At 39.2% G+C, this 25,606-nt stretch overlaps 2 protein-coding genes across 3 annotated transcripts in view; one reads left to right on the top strand and one right to left on the bottom strand.

The window, feature by feature from the left end:
- The window catches only part of ctnna1 (catenin (cadherin-associated protein), alpha 1), a 79,120-nt gene that overhangs the window by 25,634 nt on the left and 27,880 nt on the right, over positions 1-25,606 (bottom strand). For both annotated transcript variants that reach the window (XM_084353579.1, XM_084353578.1), the window contains exons 8-12: positions 14,474-14,554; positions 14,091-14,243; positions 4,778-4,870; positions 3,114-3,270; positions 2,143-2,343 (exon numbers count right to left, since the gene is read on the bottom strand). In XM_084353579.1, coding sequence (XP_084209705.1) covers positions 2,143-2,343; positions 3,114-3,270; positions 4,778-4,870; positions 14,091-14,243; positions 14,474-14,554 — 685 coding nt within the window. The remainder of the gene's footprint in view (positions 1-2,142; positions 2,344-3,113; positions 3,271-4,777; positions 4,871-14,090; positions 14,244-14,473; positions 14,555-25,606) is intronic.
- Positions 19,299-24,861, top strand: lrrtm2 (leucine rich repeat transmembrane neuronal 2). Its single transcript, XM_084353580.1, has 2 exons — positions 19,299-19,380; positions 20,069-24,861. The coding sequence occupies exons 1-2, from the start codon at positions 19,377-19,379 to the stop codon at positions 21,709-21,711; spliced, it is 1,647 nt and encodes a 548-aa protein (XP_084209706.1). The 5' UTR covers positions 19,299-19,376; the 3' UTR covers positions 21,712-24,861.

Raw genomic sequence — 25,606 nt, forward strand, 5'->3', positions numbered from 1 at the left:
ATCCCCTCAAAGATACTACTAAGGTCTGATTCTGTTCTCTGAAAACTGTCACCTCTGAATGATTAATTAAAAAGTGTAGTCATTACATTCAACTTTGACAGATGGAATTTTTCTCTGTTGGTCTACTTACTTACTGCACTGTCTTCTATGGTTGCATGAGAAATAGGGAACAAAATGCTAAAGGGAATAGATTCCACATTTGGCATAACAGAGTTTTCCAATAGAAGGTTTCACAAAGCTGTCCCAGCGGGCATGTATTGTGCCCCACTGACGATATAATAATAGCTCCAGAGGGCTCTCCAGCACATCTGCATTAATGATATTTCAAATTCAGTATTTAGGATTCAGTGAGGCCTGCATCAGAGAGGCATGGATGTCAGGATGCAGATGTAGAGGCAGAGAGCAGTAGGAGCAAGAAGGAAAAAGGATTTAGTTTTGCGCTTACAGACCATTTATAACCTGCAGGCTTCTGTATGAAAATGATGTTCAAAAAGAAAACTGAAAATCGAGTAGTGTTGTGATTGTTAGAGTCACAGCAATCACTTCCCGCAACCCATTACTGATGAGTCTTTCAAGTCATTTCACATTACAAAGACAAAAAGCTGCAACAATGCATTGTCATTCCTGTCTAATGTACAGCTAATGAACTCTACTGCTGCAACCAACTTCTTTATTCAAATCTTCTTTCTCAGTGGCACAATCCTATTATCAAACATATCACAATATACAGAGAGCAGACATGCATAATATTTGTCAAACAGATGCTCATGTCAAGTCATTGTGAGTTTTTCACTGCATCCATTCAGTATTTTATAATCACTCAGCCACCTAATTAGAACAAAGACTATCATTTTTTCTGAGTGTTGTGAAATACTGTCATGCTTTGGATTCTTCAAAGTAATTAGCTTTTTGTAAGTAGGTTTCTTAATGAATGCACAATACATAACAACATTTACATACAATTGACAGCTATGTATCGTCTTTAAATCAACAACAAATGAGAGCAACTTTCAGTCAGAAAGTATTCAAACCTTTGAAATGACGAAATCCAAACTTATCAATGTACCTACAAGTCTGTGAAACTTGATTCCAAGCATACATAAAATTCTTACCCGGTTTTATGCACTACTAATTAGCTATACAGATGACAATGCATGTCAGAACAGAAATTCTACAATTTAGGAGTGACTCTGTTGAGTTCTAACGTGAAACCGATCGATTTATTGAGGAGAGGACATGAGAAAATTTGACAAAATAATCTCCAGAGCTCACCAACCCTCTCAGCACAGCGGAAATCCTGCTTGAACTACAGCCTGCATTTCTTGACATTAAATGGGTCCACCCTCACGAGGGCTAAGCAGTCTTCAAATCCAACAACAGACAAATTGTTCTGCCATCTTGTTATAGCTTGCCAGTGATAGAAGCTAACATATTTTGCTAATGCTGCCTGATAATGACCCAGCAGAGCATATGGACAAAAACAACTTCTAGGGTAGAAATGGTGACGACGTCCTGACAACTGTGTGCAGATTAGAAGTGCTAGTGGAGTCTGAGTGGCTGCGAAAAAAAGCATTTTCCAAGCCAGTTCTAGGTGTGCCTGAAAAACGTTTTGCCTTTTTAAGTGCCAATAACATCCAAACTTGAAACAGCATCTTCAGTAAAGACTTTCAAACAGCTCTATAAGAGCAGACTTCTGACAAATAACTCAATATCATATCTGGGAGTGGCTTTGGCTTGTGACACAAAACATTTTATCAGGCATGAGGTGGACAGTACCACATCCACACAAAGATTGACGGGTTTGAATGATCTAAAGCTGGATTCATTATAAACAACAACAATTAGCAAAGAAATCAAGGAAGGATGGGTATGTTCACCATGTCCACCTTACTGACAGAACTCCTCTGAGGAAATAAGACAACAGAGGGTTTTACCCTCTTCCTCACCAAACTTAGCCAAAACATGGTAGCACTTGAGGGCCCATTGACTTTTCCTTTCATGCATAGTTACATAAGGTAAGTCTGAGTTATGACCAATGTAATCATTTGAATACTGGTATTTAAGTGCATGTAAATGTAGTCTATCGGCAGAAATAAAAACCAATTAATTGGGTTATTACATGTAATTGTGTTTTTGTGGTACCTGTGTCAGTGAGGAGCTTGGTGGCCTCCAAGACCTTCTCTGTGTAGACTCCAGGTTCATAATTGTCCATTTCAGAAGTGACCACATGGACAACTCTGGCAGCACGGCCTCGAATAGCCCCAGCAGTACGGTCCAAACCGTCAACATCTTTCTCCTGAAGAGCGATGACACACTTATTCACATCCTCCAGGATGTGGTTCTCTGGAGAGGTAAAACAGTGATTTAGCAGTGTATACTTTGTATTTCTCAAACACACCATCAGCCTGTCTGGGCACAACAAGGTTAGCTTGGAAGTCAAACTTAAAACGCTACTTTCAGGTTTTTCATCCAAGACATGCTTTCATCAAAGATGGAGCATTATATGTGTAATAATGAGGAAATATATCTAGTCAGGAAATTATCAGCCTTCATTCTGTGTTTGCATATTCACAAATAGTGGGCCACTGGGAAGCTCAAATACAGGATGGGGAGGGCTGAAGACAAATTCTCCGACTGCTTATTAATGGGCAGCCTGTAAAATGCAAATGTCCACTGTGTAAATTACAGTCTGTCCTTGGCTGGAGGTGAGAGAAGTCACTCTGCTTAATGCTTAAGGAGAACTCTTTAAGGGTATGCCTGACAAACCATTTGTGTGCTTTAACACACGTGACAGGATGTCAATTCAGACGTAGTGCTGCTGATGCTTCAGTAGTTTTTCTGTAGAGCCCAATCAGCCTTGGTATGAATGGCCCTGATCAGGAAAGACTAATACCACAGATCTTTTACAGCTGTTTTACCTCCTCTTAGGAATGGTCTGAAGTGCTTTGTGCAAATCTGTCTTAATACTGACAAAAACGCTGTCTACTAATGAATAGTACACTGTCTGTATTCACATATGTTAAAATCACAAATCATCTGTGATCATTCCAACAGTGTCAGTGGCATTTATTTTGCTCCTGCATTACTATTACATGCAAATGACTGACACTCACCAGACACACAAAGGAAGTCATCAATGGATGTTATGTCGTCAACAGCATCAGTGAGGACGCGGACCTGCTTCTCCCACTGCTCCTTGAACAAATCCATATTGTCCTGGGCCACCTTACTGTTGGGCTTGGCAGCAAGGGCTAACGCTGCATTAATCACCTGTAATCACCCAATTACAGCCATTAAAGCTCCATTACAGCATAGCCCTCAGCCACAACATTAGCATAGGTTGATTGTGCAAAGTCCCCCACTCTCCCACCCCAATGTTGCGACTGCCGCATGAAGCCAATTCATTCCTGGGAGTGATTATAGACACGGAGTGTTTTGAAGGATTGAATGAAATAAAACTAATAGCTGCTTGTTTTTGGGGAAGAAACATCTGTGGATATCAAAGCTTGGGTTGAATGTGAGTCATTAGATGAGATTAAAAGGAGCAGCAGTGGCAGTAAAGTGGAAAGAGCTGGCAAGGCTCAGAGGTACAGATGAGGGGCTGGTAGTTAGAAGGGTAAGGGATGAAAAGATGGGCTCAATAGTGGACAAACCATTTGCAGTTTTGATGTGAAAAACGATGTATCTTAACTGTTAAATCTGTAAGTGCAGTTTTTTGCACACATGAAAGGAGGTTTTGGAAGCACAAGTGGAGGATGTGCAATTATAGAACCAATGGTGTTCATAGAGTCCGGCAGAGGTGAGGTGGGGGTACAGAAAGTTAATCAATACACTAACATGCACACAAAATATTGTTACCTCTAATGACCACATTCAGAAAATAGTTGCAGTCTTTCACCTGTACTTTCTGCATGTGCCCTATTTTTCATTTGTTTTTATCTAATGTTTTTAGATGAAATAGAGCACCCTGACTTATTGACTGACTGACTGACTGACTCCTTTCAGTATGTTTACATTTTTGTTAATTTAGATGGCCTACAGAGAGAAATTCAGTCAGTTTTTCAGGGTTACACAGGGGTACATTTCTACCTCGCCAGCACCGAGTAGCATTACTTTTGGCATGGTTGTATATTTCACCAAACAACAAAAACAGTGTTTGCAGGTGAGAAACCAGAGGGGAATCATGTCCTTGTCACTGCACTGGCAAAGCCAACTAGCTATTATTTTGTTTGTTTTCATGTCAATGAGTGGCACGTTTGTGTTATTGTGCTATTTTCCATATTTGATTTCATTTCATTGTAGCTAAAATGAATAGACTGTGGGAGGAAAGACAACGCCCACACACAGTGCTGCGTCCAGTTCACTTTCTACCACCACCTTTCTAGCACAAATACAGAATTACAACACTTAAGGAAGTAAGACTGCAGTGTATTCATACCACGCTTATTCAAAAGACTGACAAATAAGCTATGTCTGCTATTTGCATTCTGCTACCTTTGACTTTGGCATTAATTTGATAACCCAATTGAGGTGACGACTGCAAAAATTGAATATTGTCCTAATCTGCTTGTTAAATTCTTGCATGCAAATGAAGTCACCATTTAAAAAATAAATAAATAAATATCAGAGCTGCATTTTTAATTATGGACTGAAATTACTGAGGCCACTACATTTTATATTGGCAACTCCTGGTGATAGTGGCGACAATGTGGCATCAGCTCAAAGCATTGCACAATCATTGAGCTGTGTGGAAGTTGGGGGTAAAACAGTCAGGTACCTGGGGGCAAAGACTCTCCAGCTGAGATGCTGCCATGCGGACCAGCTTCACACCCTCTTCATTGTTGGAGATGGAGCATGCCAGGTTAGCCACCTAAACAGAAAACACACACATTTATTTTTTTGTCACGGACAGAGGCTCTGACACAGTCATGTTTTGAGAGAAACAAAGAAAGAGCAATACACAGCAACATAATTAAACTTGGATAAATTCATTATGGTATCAGAAATGGAGCAGTGCTGCAATACAAGTAATCCTTGTGGAATACAAACCCACTGCTGAGGATTAATTTATAAAGCCTCTAAAATGATACAATATCATGGCACAGAGGGGAAAAAGGGAGAACTAGGAGGAAAAACAAAAGCTAAGCTATGAATAGATAAAAAATTTTATTTGTTTTCCAGGATATAGTTAATGACTCCAAATGTAAGTTGTAGTTGGTACCTGGAGGATGTGGTTATTCTCTGTGAACATATCACAGGGCTGCCAGATTGCCAATACACTACTGGAATCACAGAGGCAAATATTCCTGACACTTTCGAAAACGAGTGAGAACTGGAGTGCTGAGCTAAGCAAGTCTTGCTTGCGCCTGCCAACATTTATGGTTCGTGAGTATATTTTCTTGTACTGACCAACAAATCAAGCTCTCCCACAATTATTTCTAAATATTCTTGCAGCTTCCACAGCAACATTATGCATCTGCTCATATTCACAAAAATATAGGTCAGAGACTTTGAAGATTCCCATTTGTTAGTTGGGATGGGCTGGCAGCAATACTGAAACAGAATGCCTGGGATGTGAGGAACTGTGCCAAAGTAGGATTATCCGATGGACAGAAAATGTGCTGAAACATAATCAATTACAAAAGCAAAAAATAACTCTTGATTTTACTAAAGCAGAAACTAGAACTGAAAAAGATTTTTTTTTAAACAACCTAGGTCTTATTTTCATAGTTTTAGCCATCAGTGTGTTATATTTTACTTACCAATTTAATTGCAGATCTGGGTCATGTAGCAACACAAGCAGTGAGACTATCACATACATAGTAAACAAAACCCCAGTTTTACCATGATAACACAAACTGAGTGCAACACAAATGTTAATTTTGATTACACAAGGCACTTAAAAAGGTGCACTATGTAGTTTCGGGGAAGACATTTTAACCAGAAGAGAAAGATCTTCATTGACTAAGCAAACCAAATATTCAACCTCTCTTAGTTTTAATGACTGAAAAAACTGAATGACAAAGTGATCTTAAAGGGAAACACAATTTCATACTGTTTTACTTTGTTCATATTTAGTGGACCCTGCCGCCTTTCTAGCTTCAAACAGTGTTCTGGGGACCTTATTTTCCTCTGAGAACTGCTCGTTTATTCAGTTATATTGAACAAAAATATGTCTGAGTTTGCATTATTAATACTAATATTCTAAACTAGAAAAATTGTATTTCCTGCGAAAATACAGTGTGAATGCTGATTGCTGAAGTGATTTTGCAAAATCTGCTGAATGTGCTAGAAAACACTTGCCTAACGCAAGCTATAGCTGAACATGAAGCTGAATATTTTGATAGTTGAATGGTTTCTATAGCTGACATGAAGCTGAATGTTTTGATAGTTGAACAGTTTCTCTAGCTGAACATAAAGCTGAATGTTTTGATAGTTGAACGGTTTCTATAGCTGAACATAAAGCTGAATGTTTTGATAGTTGAATGGTTTCTATAGCTGAACATAAAGCTGAATGTTTTGATAGTTGAACGGTTTCTATAGCTGAACATAAAGCTGAATGTTTTGATAGTTGAACGGTTTCTATAGCTGAACATAAAGCTGAATGTTTTGATAGTTGAATGGTTTCTATAGCTGAACATAAATCTGAATATTTTGATAGTTGAATGGTTTCTATAGCTGAACATAAAGCTGAATATTTTGATAGTTGAATGGTTTCTATAGCTGAACATTAAGCTGAATGTTTTGATAGTTGAATGGTTTCTATAGCTGAACATAAATCTGAATATTTTGATAGTTGAATGGTTTCTATAGCTGAACATAAATCTGAATATTTTGATAGTTGAATGGTTTCTATAGCTGAACATAAAGCTGAATATTTGAAAAAGCTGAAAAGGTTGAAAAGGCTGAAAAGGTTGAAAAGCTGAAAAGGGTGAAAAGCTGAAAGTAATAGTCTGAAAGAGCTTAAAAAGCTGAACAGTCTGACAGCCAAACAGTTTCTGTAGCTGCACATATGCTGGAGCAGTAGCAGAACCAAAGTTGAAAATGTCCCCATAAGAATGAATGGGAAAACACCTCCCGAACAGCTACAGGTTTAGGAAAAAGTGTAATGGTTATGGCCAAAATATGTATACAGTGAGTAACAGGAGACATTTCTGAACCATGTGATGTATTTTTTATTTCTGAAGAGTGAAAAATGAGGGCACAAGAGCGAGAGACAAAACCGGTACCGTCTGCTCCACTCCAGAGATTTAGGCTCAAAGTTAACATTGCGGCTTATGGGGGAGTTGCTGGAGTGCTTGTCGCTCGAGGGCTTCTACAGCCAAAAGTTTAAGTCGCACATCTGAAATAAGATGATCATATGAAAGCCAACAAGATTTCCTACATTTCTATGTATATATTGTCTATGTGAAGTAAAAGCTGTGGGACCCAAATCAAGCTGAAGAGAGTTTTTTCTAAAGTTTTTGCAGCTGCTCTCCACTCTAGCGATGATGTTCCGCACTCTAGCTCACGCAATACACACCCATTATAAACCCAGAAGATGAGCTAAAAATCCTTAAAACTAAAACTGTGATAATTTCAAAACCGTAAAAGATTTTCAAAAACTGAAAATCAAGTTCAATAGTTCAAGGTCTTGTGGATAGTTTAAAGTTGGAATGGTGTCTCTAGCTCAAAGTATGAGGGAGAAGAAGAGGTTGAAAGTGGATGAGTTTTGAGGAGGATTTGAGGATTTTCCCATTTGTTTCCATGTTAAATTTTTTTTTGAAAAAGCTGAATATTTGAAAAAGTTGAAAAGCTAAAAATCTGAAAAGAACAAGGCTGAAAGAGCTTAAAAAGCTGAACATTTTGATAGTTGAACGGTTTCTATAGCTGAACGTATGCTGAAGTAGTAGCAGAATGAAATTTGAAAAAATCCCCATAAGGATGAATGGGAAAAAATTTTGGTTTTAGTTTTGAAAAAGCTGAATATTTGAAAAAGTTGAAAAGCTGAAAAGCTTAAAAGCACAAGGCTGAAAGAGCATAAAGAGCTGAACATTTTGATAGTTGAACGGTTTCTATAGCTGAACGTATGCTGAAGTAGTAGCATAGCGAAATTTGAAAAAATCCCCATAAGGATGAATGGGGAAAATTTTGCAGAAAAAGCTGAATATTTCCAAAAGTATGAAAGATAGAAAAAAGAAAAATGGAAGCAAGAGTGTCCTTAAAAAGCTGAACATTTTAATAGGTGAATGGTTTCTATAGCTCAAAATTTGTAGGAGGAGATAGGTGCTGAAAAACGTACGGAAGAAGAATAATAATAATAACTTTAATAAATTCCGGAAGAACAATAGTGTGAATGCTTTGGAGCATTCACACTAATTAAAACTACAGAGTGCCCCTTTAAATACTAAATGCATTCAAAACTATGTACAGTAAGTCGTAGGGGATGAAGCCAAAGCAGATAGTTGAATTTGGACAGCTTGGGTATTAATTTGAATGTCTTGAGTTATTTTTTTCTCTTCAAAATAAGAATTGGAAGCAGGCTTGTTTTTTTACTTGTGTGATTTGATTGCTCGTGTTTGTCCTAATGAACTCTACAGGGTTCTGGGATCTCAAGATTTAAGCTGTTAGATAAAATGCTAATATAAAAAGCATAAAAATATAGAGCAAATCTATGAAAATAGGAAAAAAAACAACACAAAATCCATTAAAACACTGGTTTGGAATGCATCACTGGCTGCAAGAGTGGCAGAGTGAATAAGAGTGTGAAAGATCCTCTCCTCCTCACTCTCAGTTCTACAAGATACCCACCCCCACCTTAAAATTCCCGAGCAATTTTGCTGATGAGAAGCACTTATTCCACTGCGCTGGAGAGGCACTGAAACGTTGATATAAACACATCCTACATCACTATGCAAACACATGCAGGGACCACAGGGAGAGCATTTCACTAACCCAGGGAGAGGGGTGAGAGAGCAGGCACATACAGGAAAACTGGCACTTGGTGGACCTACCTGTGTTTTTACTTTCATGATCTTTCACATAAGCTTTCTCTGACTCTCACCGTGATACCACTGGGGAAAACAGCCATTTCAACATAAAGGGACTGTGGAGGAAGCCAAACAAGCAAATGCTACCCTCAAGTCAACTGACGCTATTCAACTTGTTATGCAGAACCATACTATTTAAACTGTCAGGGGAGTCTGAGTGCACCAAGTCTGTTCAAATATATACCACAATGCACAAGTCTTTCCACAGAAAATACAACAATAACAGCTTCGTCAGGCTACAAAGTTGTAAAAACCTGTATTCGTTCAACAATGTGCATTTCATTCAATGACACTGAACATGTCAAATCATTTGAAATGAGCAGCAAAGACAGGTGATTCAATTGCATTACCTTGGCAGATACATGAAGGAAGGACAATCCTATTAACTTTATCTTGATGGCTGTTACACAGTGTACCATTTTTACTGCACACTATCTCTTTAACTACCATTCAGTACACACTGACTTGGTAGAGATGCTACATGTGAGTCTATATATAACTCCATGGACATTATGTAGATTTAAATATACCAGATGACAAACTGAGCTTGTTGTGATCAGAAGTGTTTACAACAACTGTCTCATTATTCCAACATGATGCAAGAATAGTACGCTCAATGAATAACCACGTGTCACGAATGCGAAATAACATGTGTAAGTCTTAATAAGATGCTAACAAAAAACAGACCTAAAAGCATAAGGAAATATCACTAAACAAGGTCAGATACCAGATCGTAAATATTTCCCCTTGGCTACCACGAGAGGAGAGGGGTCAGGAGGGAAGGAGGGAAAAGAGAAGAATGTGTTTAGAAGTTAAATATGCAATGTCATCATTTTATCAAAAATAAAATCAGAGGTAAAAATCTGTAGCTATATTTCTTTTATAGCAGCTCTCTTAATAAAAAAGAAGCTTGAGAAAAGGTACGTAATACTTCAGCTTATCCTGTCTTATTTTTAACAAGAAAAAAATGATGCCATGATTTTGCTAATGCAGGGAATGCTTTCGACTCGACTATTATTATTCATTATAAAACTAAATAAAAAAATGGAAAAACGTGTGTTAAAAGGCATGAAAAACAAGCTTTTAGCACAATGTGATAATAAAAAATGAAAACATCCTGCAGTAAATTTTGGCAATTTCCACCACTGATGACAATAATCCATTGGATCACTGGTCACACGCTCAATGGAGGCATCTCCGCATCTTGGCTTGTCATGTTGCAAATCTTTTCACTCCAGCGAACATAATGAAAATAGAATGTGCACTCAAAACAAACATCATCTTATCTAATTAATGTAAACTAACCCCCTATCTAATGTTACTACCATCCCTTTGCCTGGTTGAGAGCCTCAAAGCTTGATGCCTGTCATATTGAATCAATGTCTCCAGCCTCCCTTCCCATTCTTCAGCTGTCAATCCCTCCATTTCATCCTCTCATTAGGATGAACAGATCCTTGTTTTTTTGTCAGAAGAAGCGTTAAAATGGGTTTACAGCATCTGATAAGAACATCACAGATGCTGCATATTCAGCTGTTTTTGTAAGCTACAGTCTTCCTCTGCAAACTCAGTGCAAAAGTCTCTATATTGTCCTGAGCACCCTGGAACCTTCAAGAACATGGCCTTGAGGTAACAACACTAAGCTCAGTCTGTTTCTCCCTGCTCTTAGGATGATGAATTTCACTACTTAAAAATGCCCAGTAAGATGGGAAGAACGGCTAGACCATTGGATTTGGCAACAAATATCAATATGAATATTTATTGCCATGGTTTCTATTCAGATAGAACTATATTTAAACACAGCCTAGAAACATAGGAACAAAGTGGATAAATTATGGATGTGATGTGATATATTTCTGGTTGACTCCCAAGAGCAGAGGGCGGCAATGATGGTAAGGTCTGTTGTCAGGTCACATAATCTTGACTTAATTCAGTGAATTTTGTCATCATACAATTATAGTATTTTGTTGTTTGATGGCTTGCACAAAGTTAATCAGTGGGATTTGACACTTCAAGTAAATAAAAGTCTTTAAGTAAAAGCTCTAATTTTGCTTTATATAATTGTATGAATACACCCTTTCAAAAGAATGACAACCTGACAAACAAGGGTAGAGGAGCTGCTTTAAAGGGCCTACAAATGAATGTGGGTCAGTCATAATGTTTCTTTCAAACAAATGTGTGTGACCTAATGCACCATTTGCCTTAAGGCAGCCTTCACTTGCACCATCCATGATGTCATACAAACAGAGCCTGAGATAGGTGGCATTTTGCTGTTCCTACATCTGAATAGGAGACATATTGCATTTACAACATATTCATTCCCTGTGTGATAAGCAACCAAACATTTTGTTACCTCTCACTTTGGACATTGCTTCTCCTTTCACTCACATCTATTGTGTTTGGAGGCCATTTTTCAGAGCAACTTCCAGCACCGTTTAATACCCACTTTGCAGGATGCATCTGCAGGGAAATGTCATCCATTTTCCGTCAGAGGTGAAAGCCAACAGTACTACTGAGACTTACCTATTGCTCAGTCAACTGAACGAATATGAAATGGTAAAATGAAAGGCAGGCTACGCGGTAACGTTTGCAATTCTTGGCCAAAATGAAGACCTTATGGCATACAAGATATGCATATTTCATAGCAATTAATGCTACTGTATCAGTTACTGAACATGTGGTGAGCTTGAAATTTCCAGCTAAAACCCCAAAAAATGATTATTTTGGTCAGTTTACTGATGACATTAGCACTACACTGAAAGTATACAGAAGCATCTTTGCCTCATTTTACTGCAGCAAGAATGAACGATGGCTTGGCTGCACCTGCTCCTGTCTCTACATTGCCTCTGGATGCAGTCAAGCTGCCTCTAGAATTCACTTAGCATCTGAACATACTGTACCTCAAGATCAAGTCAGCTGTCTATATTCATGTCCTACATGTGTGTAAGTATCTTCAAATATCATTAGAATGTGTGTGAATTTCATACATATTAGTGGAGCCTTAATGCAACGCAGAAGTATGAAAGAAAACAGAAAACTAGGAGTTTCAATATTTACAACACTGGTTACAAAACAGACTCAGCTATCATGCAGATATGGACAAAGTTTGCCTAATGCTCAAAACAGATCTGAACTATGTGACAGATTATTTATCATCTCTGCGAACCTGTGTCGATGCTGTGCTTTGACTGTTTTTTCATTTACCAGTGTTTATACAACCAATGTCAGTCTGTTTTAATTAATCAGCATGTGAAAAGTTATTGCGGCAAGCAAAACAGTTTTGATGTGTCATATTTAGACATCAGAATTCAAGTTTGGCCAACTCTAATGACAAAGCACAGCGCTCATGTATTATTCAGCAGTGCCCCTCCGATATGTAACTACCATTCCAAATGTGTGACAAAAGATACTTTTGCTGATAAATATTTCAGTAAGCGATAGACCGAGCTAGCCGTTCCGCTTTACAGAAACGGGGATCAGGCAGGTAATACAATATTTTGAATAAAAGACCTGAGGGAGAAAACCCACTGAGTATAACTTCTGTTTCATTATTGACATTTAAATGATTTATTGAGAACAGTCTGTGTTTTTGTTGACATTTGTCACTTTTGCAGCTGACAACGCTATACCTATCAAGCTTAGAGGAACGCCACACAACTCAATGCTAATACCATCAAGCTCATTGTGAGAGGAACTCTCATTTCCTTCAACTGCATCTCAGAACTAAAAAGTGTTGTTTTTTATTTAATGTCATCTCGTGTGCTCGTGAAAATCATGTATCTTCATGTATCCCATCTAAGTGTAATAAGCAGATGTGACACTGGAGCATTAGGAGAGTCCAACATGGTCCTGCTCCAATGCCACTTCTGACACTGAAGGCCTTCAGGAGATTCTTAAGGGTCTACTCCTCAGCATGGTTCCCTTTCCCCTCTGATGCTTCAGCGGGTTTCCCCTGTGAATGCCTGTTCTGCCCTGCTTTCAATGGACCAACTGATCCAGCTACACTCATGGTCATCTGCCCGTGGGGAGAAGTCACTTTTAAAATGTCAGAATATGATGCTCTAACACAGGCATTCAAGAAATAGCAGCAACGTCCACTAATGAGGACAGCTGATGTTTCTGTTAGCTTTTCGCCCATCAATCCAAGTCCATCTCCTGCCCCTTGCATCTGAATTATTTTTGCTACATATACACATACTGCACTGACAGTGTTGTGTGACATATAAATCATTCCGAAAAGATGTTGCTGTTAAGACATGATAACAGCCACAGAAGAAGCAGGATGCACTGGGCAACTTTTAAGATATTTATCTTTCTTAGTATCACTATATTACACGTGGATTTGACCAATGAGAGGAAATACTACTGTTCTGTTGTGGCAAGGACAACAGTTTCCCAGAGGTAGCACTTATCCTTGAGTTGTGGTTGTTTCACTCCTTTGGTTCTGCTTAAAAATTTGATCTCTTGCTATAACCACACATAGCAATGTTCTGTTTGTCTGCTCACACATTGCATCACAGCATCAGATTAGAATCAGCTTCCACTTCAATCTATAAAAATGTGGTTAGACAGCGTGTGCATGTGTGAGAGACACACACACACACACACACACACACACACACACACACACACACACACACACACACACACACACACACACACACACACACACACACACACACACACACACACACACACACACACACACACACACACACACACACACACACACACACACACACACACACACACACACACACAGAGTGAAAGACAAAAACAGCGACCAAAGAAAATAATTTCAGTGTTTACAGCTATGTTTTCATTAGGGAAAAAGATCCCAGATTGCTGTTTTCTGAGGCACTGTAATCCTAAAGTTGTATCACGAGGGAATGTCTGAGAACAGCGCCACAGATATTGAACAGAGGAACTGGATCAAGACTGATGTTAAATACACACTAAGCTAAAAGGTCCACAACCAATGGGATGAAAAGAAAAAAATGTGATCGTTCTATATTTGGGTCACATCAGGTTTTGACTGTGAAAGCATTGAAAATCCTCCGTTACCTCAATCAGCTTGTTGGCGTGCTCACGGAACACCTGTGCATATTCCTTTACTTCTTTCTCGTTGCCATTCTTGGCAGCTTCAATCAGGACCAGGAGGGGAACATTGGTCTCCAGGAAGGAGTCAGAGACATGGTCCATTACAGCTTTACGCAGCTGTGAAGTTAGAAATTTAAAGAAAAATGAAAAGGCACGGTTAAAATAATATAGCATCCTGTGCATATGCACCAATATCTTCAGCACAGCTTGTTGACCTGACTACATAGAACCCATTCCCTCCACATTCAAGACAGCCAAACTACAGATGAAGTGTGTTTTAAGTTCAGTACAGAAGTTATGTTCAAGATGAAGGCACAATGGGACAAATTCAAGGTGGAAAAACAAACCTGTCTGCGAAGGTCTCTGGTCTTCTTGGTCATCCTGTCGATGGCTGTGTTCAAAGCATCACTCCTGTCCTTTCTTCCCGCCTGAAACATGAACATAGGAGAAGAATTGGTGCTTAGTATGGTGCAGTGATAAGTATGTTTCCAACGTATTTGTTGCGCATGCTCATATGAATATACATTCTGATGAGCCTCAGGATCAGACTGAATTCTGTCGATCAGTATGTGAAGATATGGTATAGCTTCAGAATTTACAGTAAATAGGAATGTTCTTTGCTTCAAGCCATGTATCTCTCTCTCACGGTTTGCTCTTTTGACCACTTGCATTTTCTTCCTCTAGTTTGTGTTAAAAAGGTCCAGCTTGATGGATTTAGTGGCATCGAGCCTTAAGGTTGCAGATTGTAGCCAACTAAACATCCCTCGGGTGATAGGCCCTCTCGGGAGGCAGTGTTTGGTTTGTCCATTTTGGGCTACTGTAGAAATAAGAAGGTTAAACATGGCAGACTCCATGGACGAGGGCCTATAGAAATAAAAGGCACATTCTAAAGGCAACAATAACAATGTTCCTTAGTTTTAGGTGATTATACACTATTGAAAACATAATTATGGATATTATGTTCCATTTCTGCCCCTAAATCCTGCATACTAGACCTTTAAAGAATGTGTCTGAATAATTACATGAGGGATGCATCATGTAAATGGCTAGACACCAAAAACAAAAAACTGTTCATTCATTCACCCATGCATATTTAATACATTCCATCGGCAGTAAAAGTGATCTTCAATTTTGAGTGCAGCTGGTGTTCTGCAGATACCCAGCAGGGTCCATTTCTGATCCTTTTATTTATTGTAAACCATTGTGCTCTGCACCAGCTGTCAAAAGTGCCCCATCACCCCCCGTTAAAACACTGGAATCATTTCCTAACTCATAGCATTGCGAGTGAATCATGTAGCACACAAACAAACAGTGGCCAACAGTTTCAATTAATGATATACACACACAATGAAAGCGTGCATCAGTAAAAAGAACAGCTGCTTTGGGTTAAAAAACAGCTGATTTGCATCTATATAAGCGCTATAATTCATGGCCACCACACCCTCTTAAGTGCTGCTGTTGCAAACACCATTTAAATCTCAAATTTTATTTATGCAGGAATCAAGAGAGGCTATCCAAATCCTGTCCAAGCCTTGCTGCCATCACAATTCTCTTCATGGATACCGTACTGAACACTGCACTATATTACAGCAAACCATAAAAAGCAACCTGGGATGCAGGCCTTAGTTTCTTAATGGAGAGCTACTGAGCCATCAAAAAATATTGACTTAACAGGATTGGGTTAGTTAATCTCAGAGTAAAAAAAATTCAGATTAGGATAAGGAACACATCAAACTTGATTTGGGCATCCCTCATTTCAAAATTTGTCTTGATGATTTTGTGTGTCGTCTTAATCATTTTTGTATAATTAGCCATTTGTAAAGCGCAATACCACATACAAATACTTTTTGGGCTTAATAGGCCAACATCAGTAATTGTAGAAACCTTGGAAACACTGTTCTCAACAGGAAGGACTGGCCTGTGTGAAAGGGTTGATTTCCTCACGTTTCTTGGCAAAGGCTGCAGACAATTATGTCAGCATTTTCAAAAAGCTTCGCTCTCCCCATCAACACTACACCCTGAGACAGGTATATTCACAAGTTGCCATTTTTGGATAGAAAACAGTAGCATTGATGCCGTTTGTGGATAGAAATCTACATCCAAGAGGAAAAAGTTTGTATTCAATGTAACCACATCAGTGTGGACCATGGTCTACTCTTTGTTCAGGAATAAAAAGCAGCTGTGAGAAATCAAAACTGCTGCAACAACACTGAGCACTAATAATGTAAAGCAACACTGAAAGTATCATTTTGATCTTTTCCCCACAGGTTTATTTTTCTCATCTTCAACATGACATTTGTGTTGATTAAAAGGTTGCAATTTATTACACACGACTGTGTAAATTATGTAGAGTAATATTGCAACACCATTGGCATTAGTCACACAGCTAAGCGCTACAAAGTAGTCAAAGCCCTAAACCACTAGTCCCCACTGAGAGCAGAGAGATGTTCACATTCTGCAAACTGCTCAAGCAAAAATGTGGAAAATCTAAAACTTTCAGGAAGGATGGAGAGAAGGGGAGAGAGTGTGCGAGATAGACCGATAGACAGACAGATACTGAATAGTAATAAAATTAGAACAAAATTAAATGAAGAGAAAAGGGCAGCAGAGAAAAGGCAAAGAACCAGTTGGACTCTGGGCTTTTCAACTCCCTTATAATGCTCAAATCAACTGCGACATAACACCATGGATGGTGGTGGCATTGACCTTCCCCATCCCCCACTGCCCTTTGCCCATTGGGGGGTTGTGTACATAGTTAGGGGCCGGGGAGCTCCAACGGCACTAATCCCCTGTGATTTTGTGCCGGTTGGATGCAGTGCTGTGGTAGGGCTTTAGTCTGCTCTGCCCCTACTCTCTCAATCCTATTTCATTCATGCCTAGCCTATATTTCATTTCCACGCCAGAGGGTTCTAAAGCACTTCTTCAGGTGCTTATTATGGAGGCAGTTTCTCTGCGGCATCTTTTATGATACTCAAGTGAGTCTCTATCCATCTCCTTTGGGACAGATTTAGGAACATCCCTTTCTACAAAAGAACTAGTCCGAGGGATTATGGAAAAATTCACTGGAAATTAAGTATGCTTCAAGTGTCAAATAATCACATAGTTATATATTAATATATTTCAGCATGTTCACTTGATGTTCATTTACTTTGAAATTTTTTCCCTTTTAAAATGCTCTTTAAAACATCCTGAACTATATATATATATATATATATATATATATATATATATATATATATATATATATATATATATATATATATATATATATATATATATATATGCCCTGAGATTTAAGCGTTTTTTTCTCCCCATGTTTTCCACTCACACATTTTGCACAGTCCCAGCGGGAGATTTAGTCTAGCACAATACATTTGGAGAATGACAGCAACATGCCGGTCAAGTGACCTGGAAAGTGCCAGCCAGATGCAAGTTTTGTCTTAAACTTAAGAATTATATAATACAATTAATTAAGGATCTGGTAATAATAATTTTCAAGACCTCTGTTAAAATTCGAACTTGGTTTAAAAAAATAAAAAATAGAACATTTTAAAATCCATCACAGTAGAGTAATCCAAGTAATCCAATAGTATAGAGCAAGGGAGAGTTAGGGTGGGCTACAGCAATCTGAGGTCACGTTTAAACAAAAGAACCTTGGGTAAAGTGAAAGGCTGGCAGGGGGCAGAATACCAAATTTAAAGAGAACAGTATATGTGCTTCATACTGTCTCTGGTTCCTTGTTTTTGGCTGCTTCAAATGTAGTTCATTACAATTACCCTCACATCCATCTCCGCCCACATTAAATAATTAAGAAAAAATCTGCGTTTTCATGCACTCAACTGCAGATCTCCCATTCTGTTTAGCACTCTAAATGGTGCTAAAATAAAGCCACCTTCTTTTAATAAATCCACAAAATCAATTTGCTCAATGTCAAAAAAATGAAGTTAACAGCACACATTTAGTTACTTTGATATACCTGCAGTTCACACCATCAAGCAAGTCCTCAGCCTTTTCAATTACATGTTAAGAGCTAGCCTAATTTAACATCAGAGCAGCTGGCCATACATCACATGCCAGTGTTCAAAAATTAAAGCACTGCACTCAGGATATGTAAATTATGAATACAAGTCAGACACCCTATGTTAGCATGGCTATAGCATACTTGCTGCTGTACAGAGATATTGCAATGCAGCACACTGTGGTCTACCCTTGCTGATGTTTATATTGTCGAGAGCCACATGTTCAAAACTATATTTTGTTTTGTTATGTTATTTTGTTTATGTCTATGGTATACATTCATACATAGCGCATGCAGAACAACGGCAAGGCGAGGCTGAGATTTACAGCTGTTGTTAATTTCAACAGCAAGCTGCCGCAACACGTTCAAGATATCAATATTCTGATGGTGACGAGCCAGTGGGAGGGAAAGGGGGGGTGCAAGAGGGAGGTGGAGGAAGACTGAGGTGCACAAGCAGTGTGTATGAGGCAGAGAGCAAGTGACTGAGCAAGAGAGTGAGAGGGTGTTTGTGCGTGTGGGAGAGAAAAAGAGAGAGAGAAACAGTAGTGATGATCGACGCCAGGCTGCCACCACTCTGTAGCAGTGAGTGGCTGCAACAAAAAGCACAGAATAACATCCCCGACTCGCTGCTCTGCTTTTTTCTCTCTCCCTGCGTCTCAGCTAGCAGACGAGGGCTCCGCTCACAGCTCTGCAGAGGCTATGCTGAGACTGAGCCGGCGTCGGAAGCAGGTTCTCTGGCTGCCATCAACAAGTTAGGGTTGGAAGACCACAGCCATGAAAGAGGAACGCTTGATCTTCAATTAACCATCTGAGCTGACATCATTGCCGTGGAAGGGAAACAAAAGGGTAAAAAAAAGAAAAAGAAAAAAAGGAGAGGAGGGGGGGGTCTGTTCACCGGAGTCGCTCTGGATGCAACTGATCAACTTAAAAAAAATATATAAATATTTATTTCAAGGATTCGTGGGATGAAGGAAAAGATTCAACCCTTTCTTTGAGCTTGGATTTTAAAAAGGACACTGAGCAAAATATAAGGAATAAACATCATCTTGTGACATGGAATTTCTTATTTTGTCTCAATTGGGTGGGCTCAGAATTGCTTCATTTCCAAAGAGGCTGATTCCTTTTGTGCTTACTCAAAAGGGTTTTTTCCCTTTGGATTTTTTTTCCATCTGGTTGCTCCAAGAGTCTGCGGAAAAGGACAGTTGAATGCAGCCTCCGATGTGCACAAAAGAATGGGTAAGTTAGCCCCTTTTTATGGCAGGTCTCGACATGAATAGGGAATACAAGTAAGAGCGAGGGAGGCTGAGGACTAAAAGCTCTTCAGCCTACTCTATTTACTGCAATTGTCCTTCATTTTTCCTTCTTCACCGCATGACAAACGCATAGGGAATATACACATTTTAAATACCATTTGTGTTGTTGAGCAAACCTTGTAAGTGATGAAGAAGACAAAAACTCGATCAGTTGTAAAGAAAAAAAAAAAAGGCTAAGAATCCAAAAGGATAACAGCATTTGAGCTGCTCAAAAAAACAAAAAAAACATGCAGCTATAATTGATAAGTGAATGACGTTAATCAGCAGGAATTTGCATTTAAGCCTTATTAAAGAGTCTACAGAAGAGAGAGAATTAAAAAGATGCGCTAAATATAAATGGCAAGGGAGTGGGAACAAAGTCCAGCTCATGTATGTAATTGATAATTTGATGTATAAGTAAAAGACATCTCCTTTAAATCTAATCTCAAATAAATCGTGTTTACATATAATGTGAAAGTTGTCACTGTCAAATATCTTAACTGTTGTATGCATGAGAGAGAACAAGAGCACACACAAAAAGCACAATCGTCACCATGAATTAGTAATAAGTGCTCTGCAGAGATAAGCTTTCCCGCCCCACAGTTCATTTTGTTATCTTTGAACCCACCCAGGTTTCCATTCAAGGTGGCCATTGGTGGGACCTGCACCAGCGGCTCTGTGTCTGTGTGTGATCAGCATGCTCCTAGTGTGCCTGCTGCCTCCTGCATCGTGCACAACTTGCCCTCAAAAATGCCGCTGTGAGGACCTGCAGTTCTACTGCGACACCCAGGGGCTTCAGGCACCCCCAGATGGTGTGGACAAGGGAGCCCTGGGGTTGTCACTACGCCACAATAGCATCACTGAGCTCAGCCCTGATCAATTCTATGGCTTCAGCCAGCTCACTTGGCTACATCTAGACCACAACCAGATTACCACAGTACAAGAGGATGCCTTTCAAGGGCTCTACAAGCTGAAGGACCTCAATCTGAGTTCCAATCGAATCACCAAGTTGCCCAACACAACCTTCATCCACCTCATCAATCTCCAGATACTGGACCTGTCCTTCAATCAGATGACTGCATTGGAACCAGAGCTGTTTCATGGACTGAGGAAGCTCCAGATACTCCACCTTCGCTCCAATTTACTTCGTACCACACCTGTTCGAGCTTTCTGGGACTGCCGCAGCCTGGAATATCTAGGCCTAAGCAGCAACCGCTTGCGGAGTCTGGCCCGTAATGGATTTGCTGGGCTCATTAAGCTTAAAGAGCTCCACTTGGAGCACAATCAGCTGACCAAGATCAACTTGGCCCATTTCCCTCGCCTTGTTGCCCTGCAGTTTCTATATCTGCAATGGAATAAGATCAGCAACCTAACATGTGGCATGGAGTGGACCTGGACCACTTTAGAGAAACTGGACCTCACAGGAAATGAAATTCGTGTGCTGACACCTGATGTGTTTCAAACACTGCCAAATTTAAAGATTTTGCTGCTGGATAACAACAAACTAAGCAGCCTGGATCCCCAAGTCATGGATATGTGGCAGTCTCTGGGTACCATTGGGCTGTCAAGCAACCTTTGGGAATGTACCAAAAGGATTTGCTCTCTGGCCACTTGGCTAAGCACCTTTAAGGGAAGGTGGGAACACTCCATTCTCTGCCACAGTCCTGAATATGCCCAAGGTGAGGAGATACTTGATGCCGTTTATGGATTCCAGCTTTGCCAGAATTTTTCTGCGCCAGTTGTTCAGACCATTAGTACAACCACAGACGCTATTGTAACTGCAGAGACTACAAGCTCCTTGTTTGGAATTATGCAGCCGACCCCCACGCAGGACTATGCAGAGGATTTTGGGAGCTTTACCACAGTCACTACCACAACAACCACAACACAAACACCACGCACTGCTCAAGCAACTACCGCCACACTGGAAAACGCAGCTGTAACAGATGACTTCACGGCAATGGACAACACTGTTATGACTCATAGGGTTATCATTGGAACTATGGCCCTTCTATTTTCATTCTTTTTCATCATTTTTGTTGTGTACATCTCACGGAAGTGCTGCCCACCCACCCTGCGCCGGATACGCCACTGTTCGGCTATACAGAACCGCAGACAGATGAGGACCCAGCAGCGGCAGCCTATGGCAGATCTAGCTACACAGGTACCCTATAATGAGTATGAGCCCAGCCATGAAGAGGGGGCACTCGTGATCATCAATGGCTATGGGCAGTGCAAGTGTCAGCAACTGCCTTACAAAGAGTGTGAAGTATGAACTCTTATTTATTCCTAGAGCATATGGTTTGCCATTTGACCATTTCAGATGATACAGGGTTTGCTTTTTTAATTTGTTTTTTTTCCAGTTTATGTAAAAAGCATAATTTTTACAAGTGAGATTTGAGACTATGTGATAAATGATGAATGCTACAATGACAGGAGCTTGACATGACCGTTTAGGGATGATGTAGAGATAGTCACAAATTTATTTTTCTATGAATGCAAGGTTGTTCATATCAGGCAGGGGCAATCATTTTAAACAAGAAAATTGTAAACTGTGAGATTTGTCTCCACATTGTCTCTATATTCTGCAGCACAGAGAATATACTTAGCCAAATGGCCCTCTGCTAACAGAATACATTACGTGGAGAAATGTGATTTATGTCTTATTTCTTTTAAAAAGTAAATATTTGAAATGATCTTTCTAACTGCACAACAGGCAGTGTAAGCCAATCACTTAATCACTGGGGCATATTAATTGGATCAAATATCAGATTGTTTTTGTTTTATTATTTAATTCTTTTAGGAAAACTATGATACATTCAAGGCCACTGAGACCAAAACCCAACTCTGAATTATAACTGCAAAATAAGTGTAATTATTGTTATTATGTTACAAATAAAAATAAATCCTCTCTAGAGGAGAGAAGAACCCTGAAATTCTATTCAGTATACACTTATGATATTACTTTTACCAAATCAGACATTAGTGAATTAAGAAAGTCTATAACCTTCCATCAGTTCCAAAAGGCTCTCAGTGTTTCCTGTTTACAGAATTTATTTGGGCGGCACACCCCCTGTCCCCAACTCCAAACAACAGCTATCCTTAGCCAAAAACGGATTATTTTCTATCTTTCTATCGAAAATTGGATTTCTTCCAAAATTCCCATCTGTATGGAGGAGAATTTCGTAAGAAAGTGTTCACTGACTATGTGACTCCACTTTATGGTCATTAATATATACCGGGAAAATTACCTCTTTAATCAGGCCTTAGCTCATAAAGAAATGCTGTCTTGCAGCTGACTCTAAAGTTTTTGGATGATGGAGCTCCCACCCACGAGGGCCAACCGCCACAAATAAATTCTCAACCTGTGGGAAACACTAAGCATTGTTCATCTGTGGTTAATCTCCAATATACTGCACCGCTTAGCAAAAACACACTGATGTCTTCCTCACCCTGGACATCAAGAACACAATTATTAGACCTTAAAATGTACAATGACCTGTACGTGGATTCTCTAGCTCCTAAATGCCATACACACTGTGACCATAATATTTTCAACAGCTTAACCTAGTAAGTACAGTCTGATTTGCTATTAAATACCAGGATCAATATAAAGACGAGCTCCTGTAAGGTGTGAAGGGTAGCAAGTAAAAAGATATTGTTAAGTGTGAATGCCAGACAGGAGAGCGTTTCATTCTGGGAATAAAACCTTTCCCAGTAGCCCGAGCTCTTTACTGCTTACACACTAATCAGGACTGACAGGCTCAAGATTGAACCAATTAAGGCAAGGCAAAAAGAATCTAATATTCTGTCACCCACGCCAGTGATCCAGCAACATTTAGCTTGTTCAGCCACTCAAAAAAAGCTCTAGTAGAATCATCCTCCGCAGCACACCAAACATCATTGCACCTTTTACTTTAAGACATTCTTCTTGTTAGTGATACAAGTTGTCATTCAAAGTCTTAAAAATCGGGTTACAGTGAACAATAAATAGGAAGAGCTCCTTAGTTAGCATACACATGTGTCAAGTTAAACTGCGGTCAATACCCTGAAAGCAAATGGAGATCCAGTGATAAGCAAACAGCAAGCCTGGGTCAGGAGACATTTGTATGCAGCAGGGAGAGGATGTGCATTAGCATCAGACTAAAGCTGCTGCCGCAGCTTCGCACTTCTTTGTGTTCAGTTTGGTGGTGGGGGCAGGGTGAAAGAGAGAGGGATTGAGAGGAACTGATGGGACGATGGAGAGGGGCAACTATAGGGTAATATCTTAGTTTATTAAATCCAACAAACCAATTTTTTTGGCCAAGTAAAGGTAGTAGAGAATGAAAAGATAAATACTGAGTGACAGCACCTTGGGCTTGAAATGCACACTGACCGCACAGCAGCAACAATTTCACTATAAATCAACTAATGAGCTATCCAATGTTTGACCAGTGAATAATTCAAGTAAAGTTCTTAACACTAAAAAATTGGAATATGGCATTCTCTCGACAGTTCAACTTTAGGCTATGATAAATGAAGTAAGCAATTGAGTCAGCAAGATGCTTCTAATAGCATTGGTCATTGAAGCAAGATATCTGGTTTTGAGCAATTAGGGTACAGTTCGTTGGCTGGTGCCCCCTAGAGGTAGCCAGGAGGTACCATTTTTGTGGCTTTGTCTCTCTATTGAGCCTGTCAACATTTGGCTTCATATTTCAAAACGAATGCTTATGTCAATGTCTCTCTGCACATGCTCATAGGATGCCTACAACGACTTCTGAGAAAGTGTTTGTGTAAACCAAAAATTGTTACACTTCACATATGAATTAAATGAAACCATTGCATACCGATTTCCAAAGCTAAGCACCTCCACTTTGTTTCTAATTTTGTTTCTTCAAGCTTCGCACTGCTTTTACTATTGCCCTTCTAATCTGTCTTGCATGTTCAAAAGTCAAAATTGAGTTGAATATTTCTTAATGTCATCCAGCAAACATTATGGAGAGATGTCGTTTTTGATAACACCAAGAATGGGGATGTATGTGGAATTCCTACAAAGTTCTGTCAATCATTTGACATTTCACTGTTTAAGACTTCAACTTGTACTAAGTGACTGAAAATCCACAAAATTTGTAGAAATATGCATCCCTTTGCACTCTGGCTCTTTGTAAACTGTTTTTGTTTCCTCTTGTCATCCTCTAGCCCTGGTCCCCACCCTGCCTAAAAAATAAAAAAAAAAGAAAAAACAAGTGAACTAATCCCCTCTCTTACCCAACCTCTTTGTGCAAAATGAATGCTTTTCTCTTCCCATTTTCCTTTTGTATTGTAATATGTACAATTTCATATCTGTATAGTGGATAAGATGTGCCAAACTGAAAAAAAAAAAACATTTTCCCCTCAAAACATATATTTTTTAAATAAAATGGTTATAATTTACAGTGTTTGCTAACTGATGGATGCTCACAACCTGGTTTGGTCTTTCATTACATTTTGATTTTGTGCGCAAATATTTAGCTTATTAAGAAAATCTTCGAGCACACCAAATCAAACCCAACCCTTGGTGAAGTAGATATGCATCAGTCTATTTGGAAAATTAAGAGAAATGTGTAAATTATTACACACATATATGTATTATTTTGCAGAGCAAAGTTTAAAGCACTTAAGGTTGACAGGTTCCTTCGATTCCAATTCCCCTCTGTCAATGCATCATCAGTGCATTGATCATCTGCAGTAGTTCAAAAGTCAATGAGATCGAGACTCCAATTACATTGTTATGCAAAACTCATGCATCAAGCAGAGTGATGCAGCGTTTTCACAGTTCTGACTGGGCATCTAATAGAATAATGGATGATGCATACAAATCTATGCCGTTTACTGTAATGTATACTGCATTGTGTATGCAGGAAGCAGGCCTAAGAAACTTCAATAGAAGGCTGCAACTATTGAGCGTTTTGATAATCAATTACAGTCTCAATTATTTTTTTCTATTAACTGGTTTATCATGTAGACTATCAAGTATCAGAAAATACTAACAAATGCCCTTCACAAGCAACAGTTCGAAACTCAAAGGTATTGAAGTCATAATGACATTCGAATGGAGAAAAGTGTTAAATTCTCACATTTGAGATGATAAAGCAAACGTTTAAGGACTTTTTGCTAGATAAAGAGTATACTGAATAATCGATTTGTTGACT

The sequence above is a fragment of the Pagrus pagrus genome, assembly GCF_965226575.1.
Source record: "Pagrus pagrus genome assembly, chromosome: 5".
NCBI lineage: Eukaryota > Metazoa > Chordata > Actinopteri > Spariformes > Sparidae > Pagrus > Pagrus pagrus.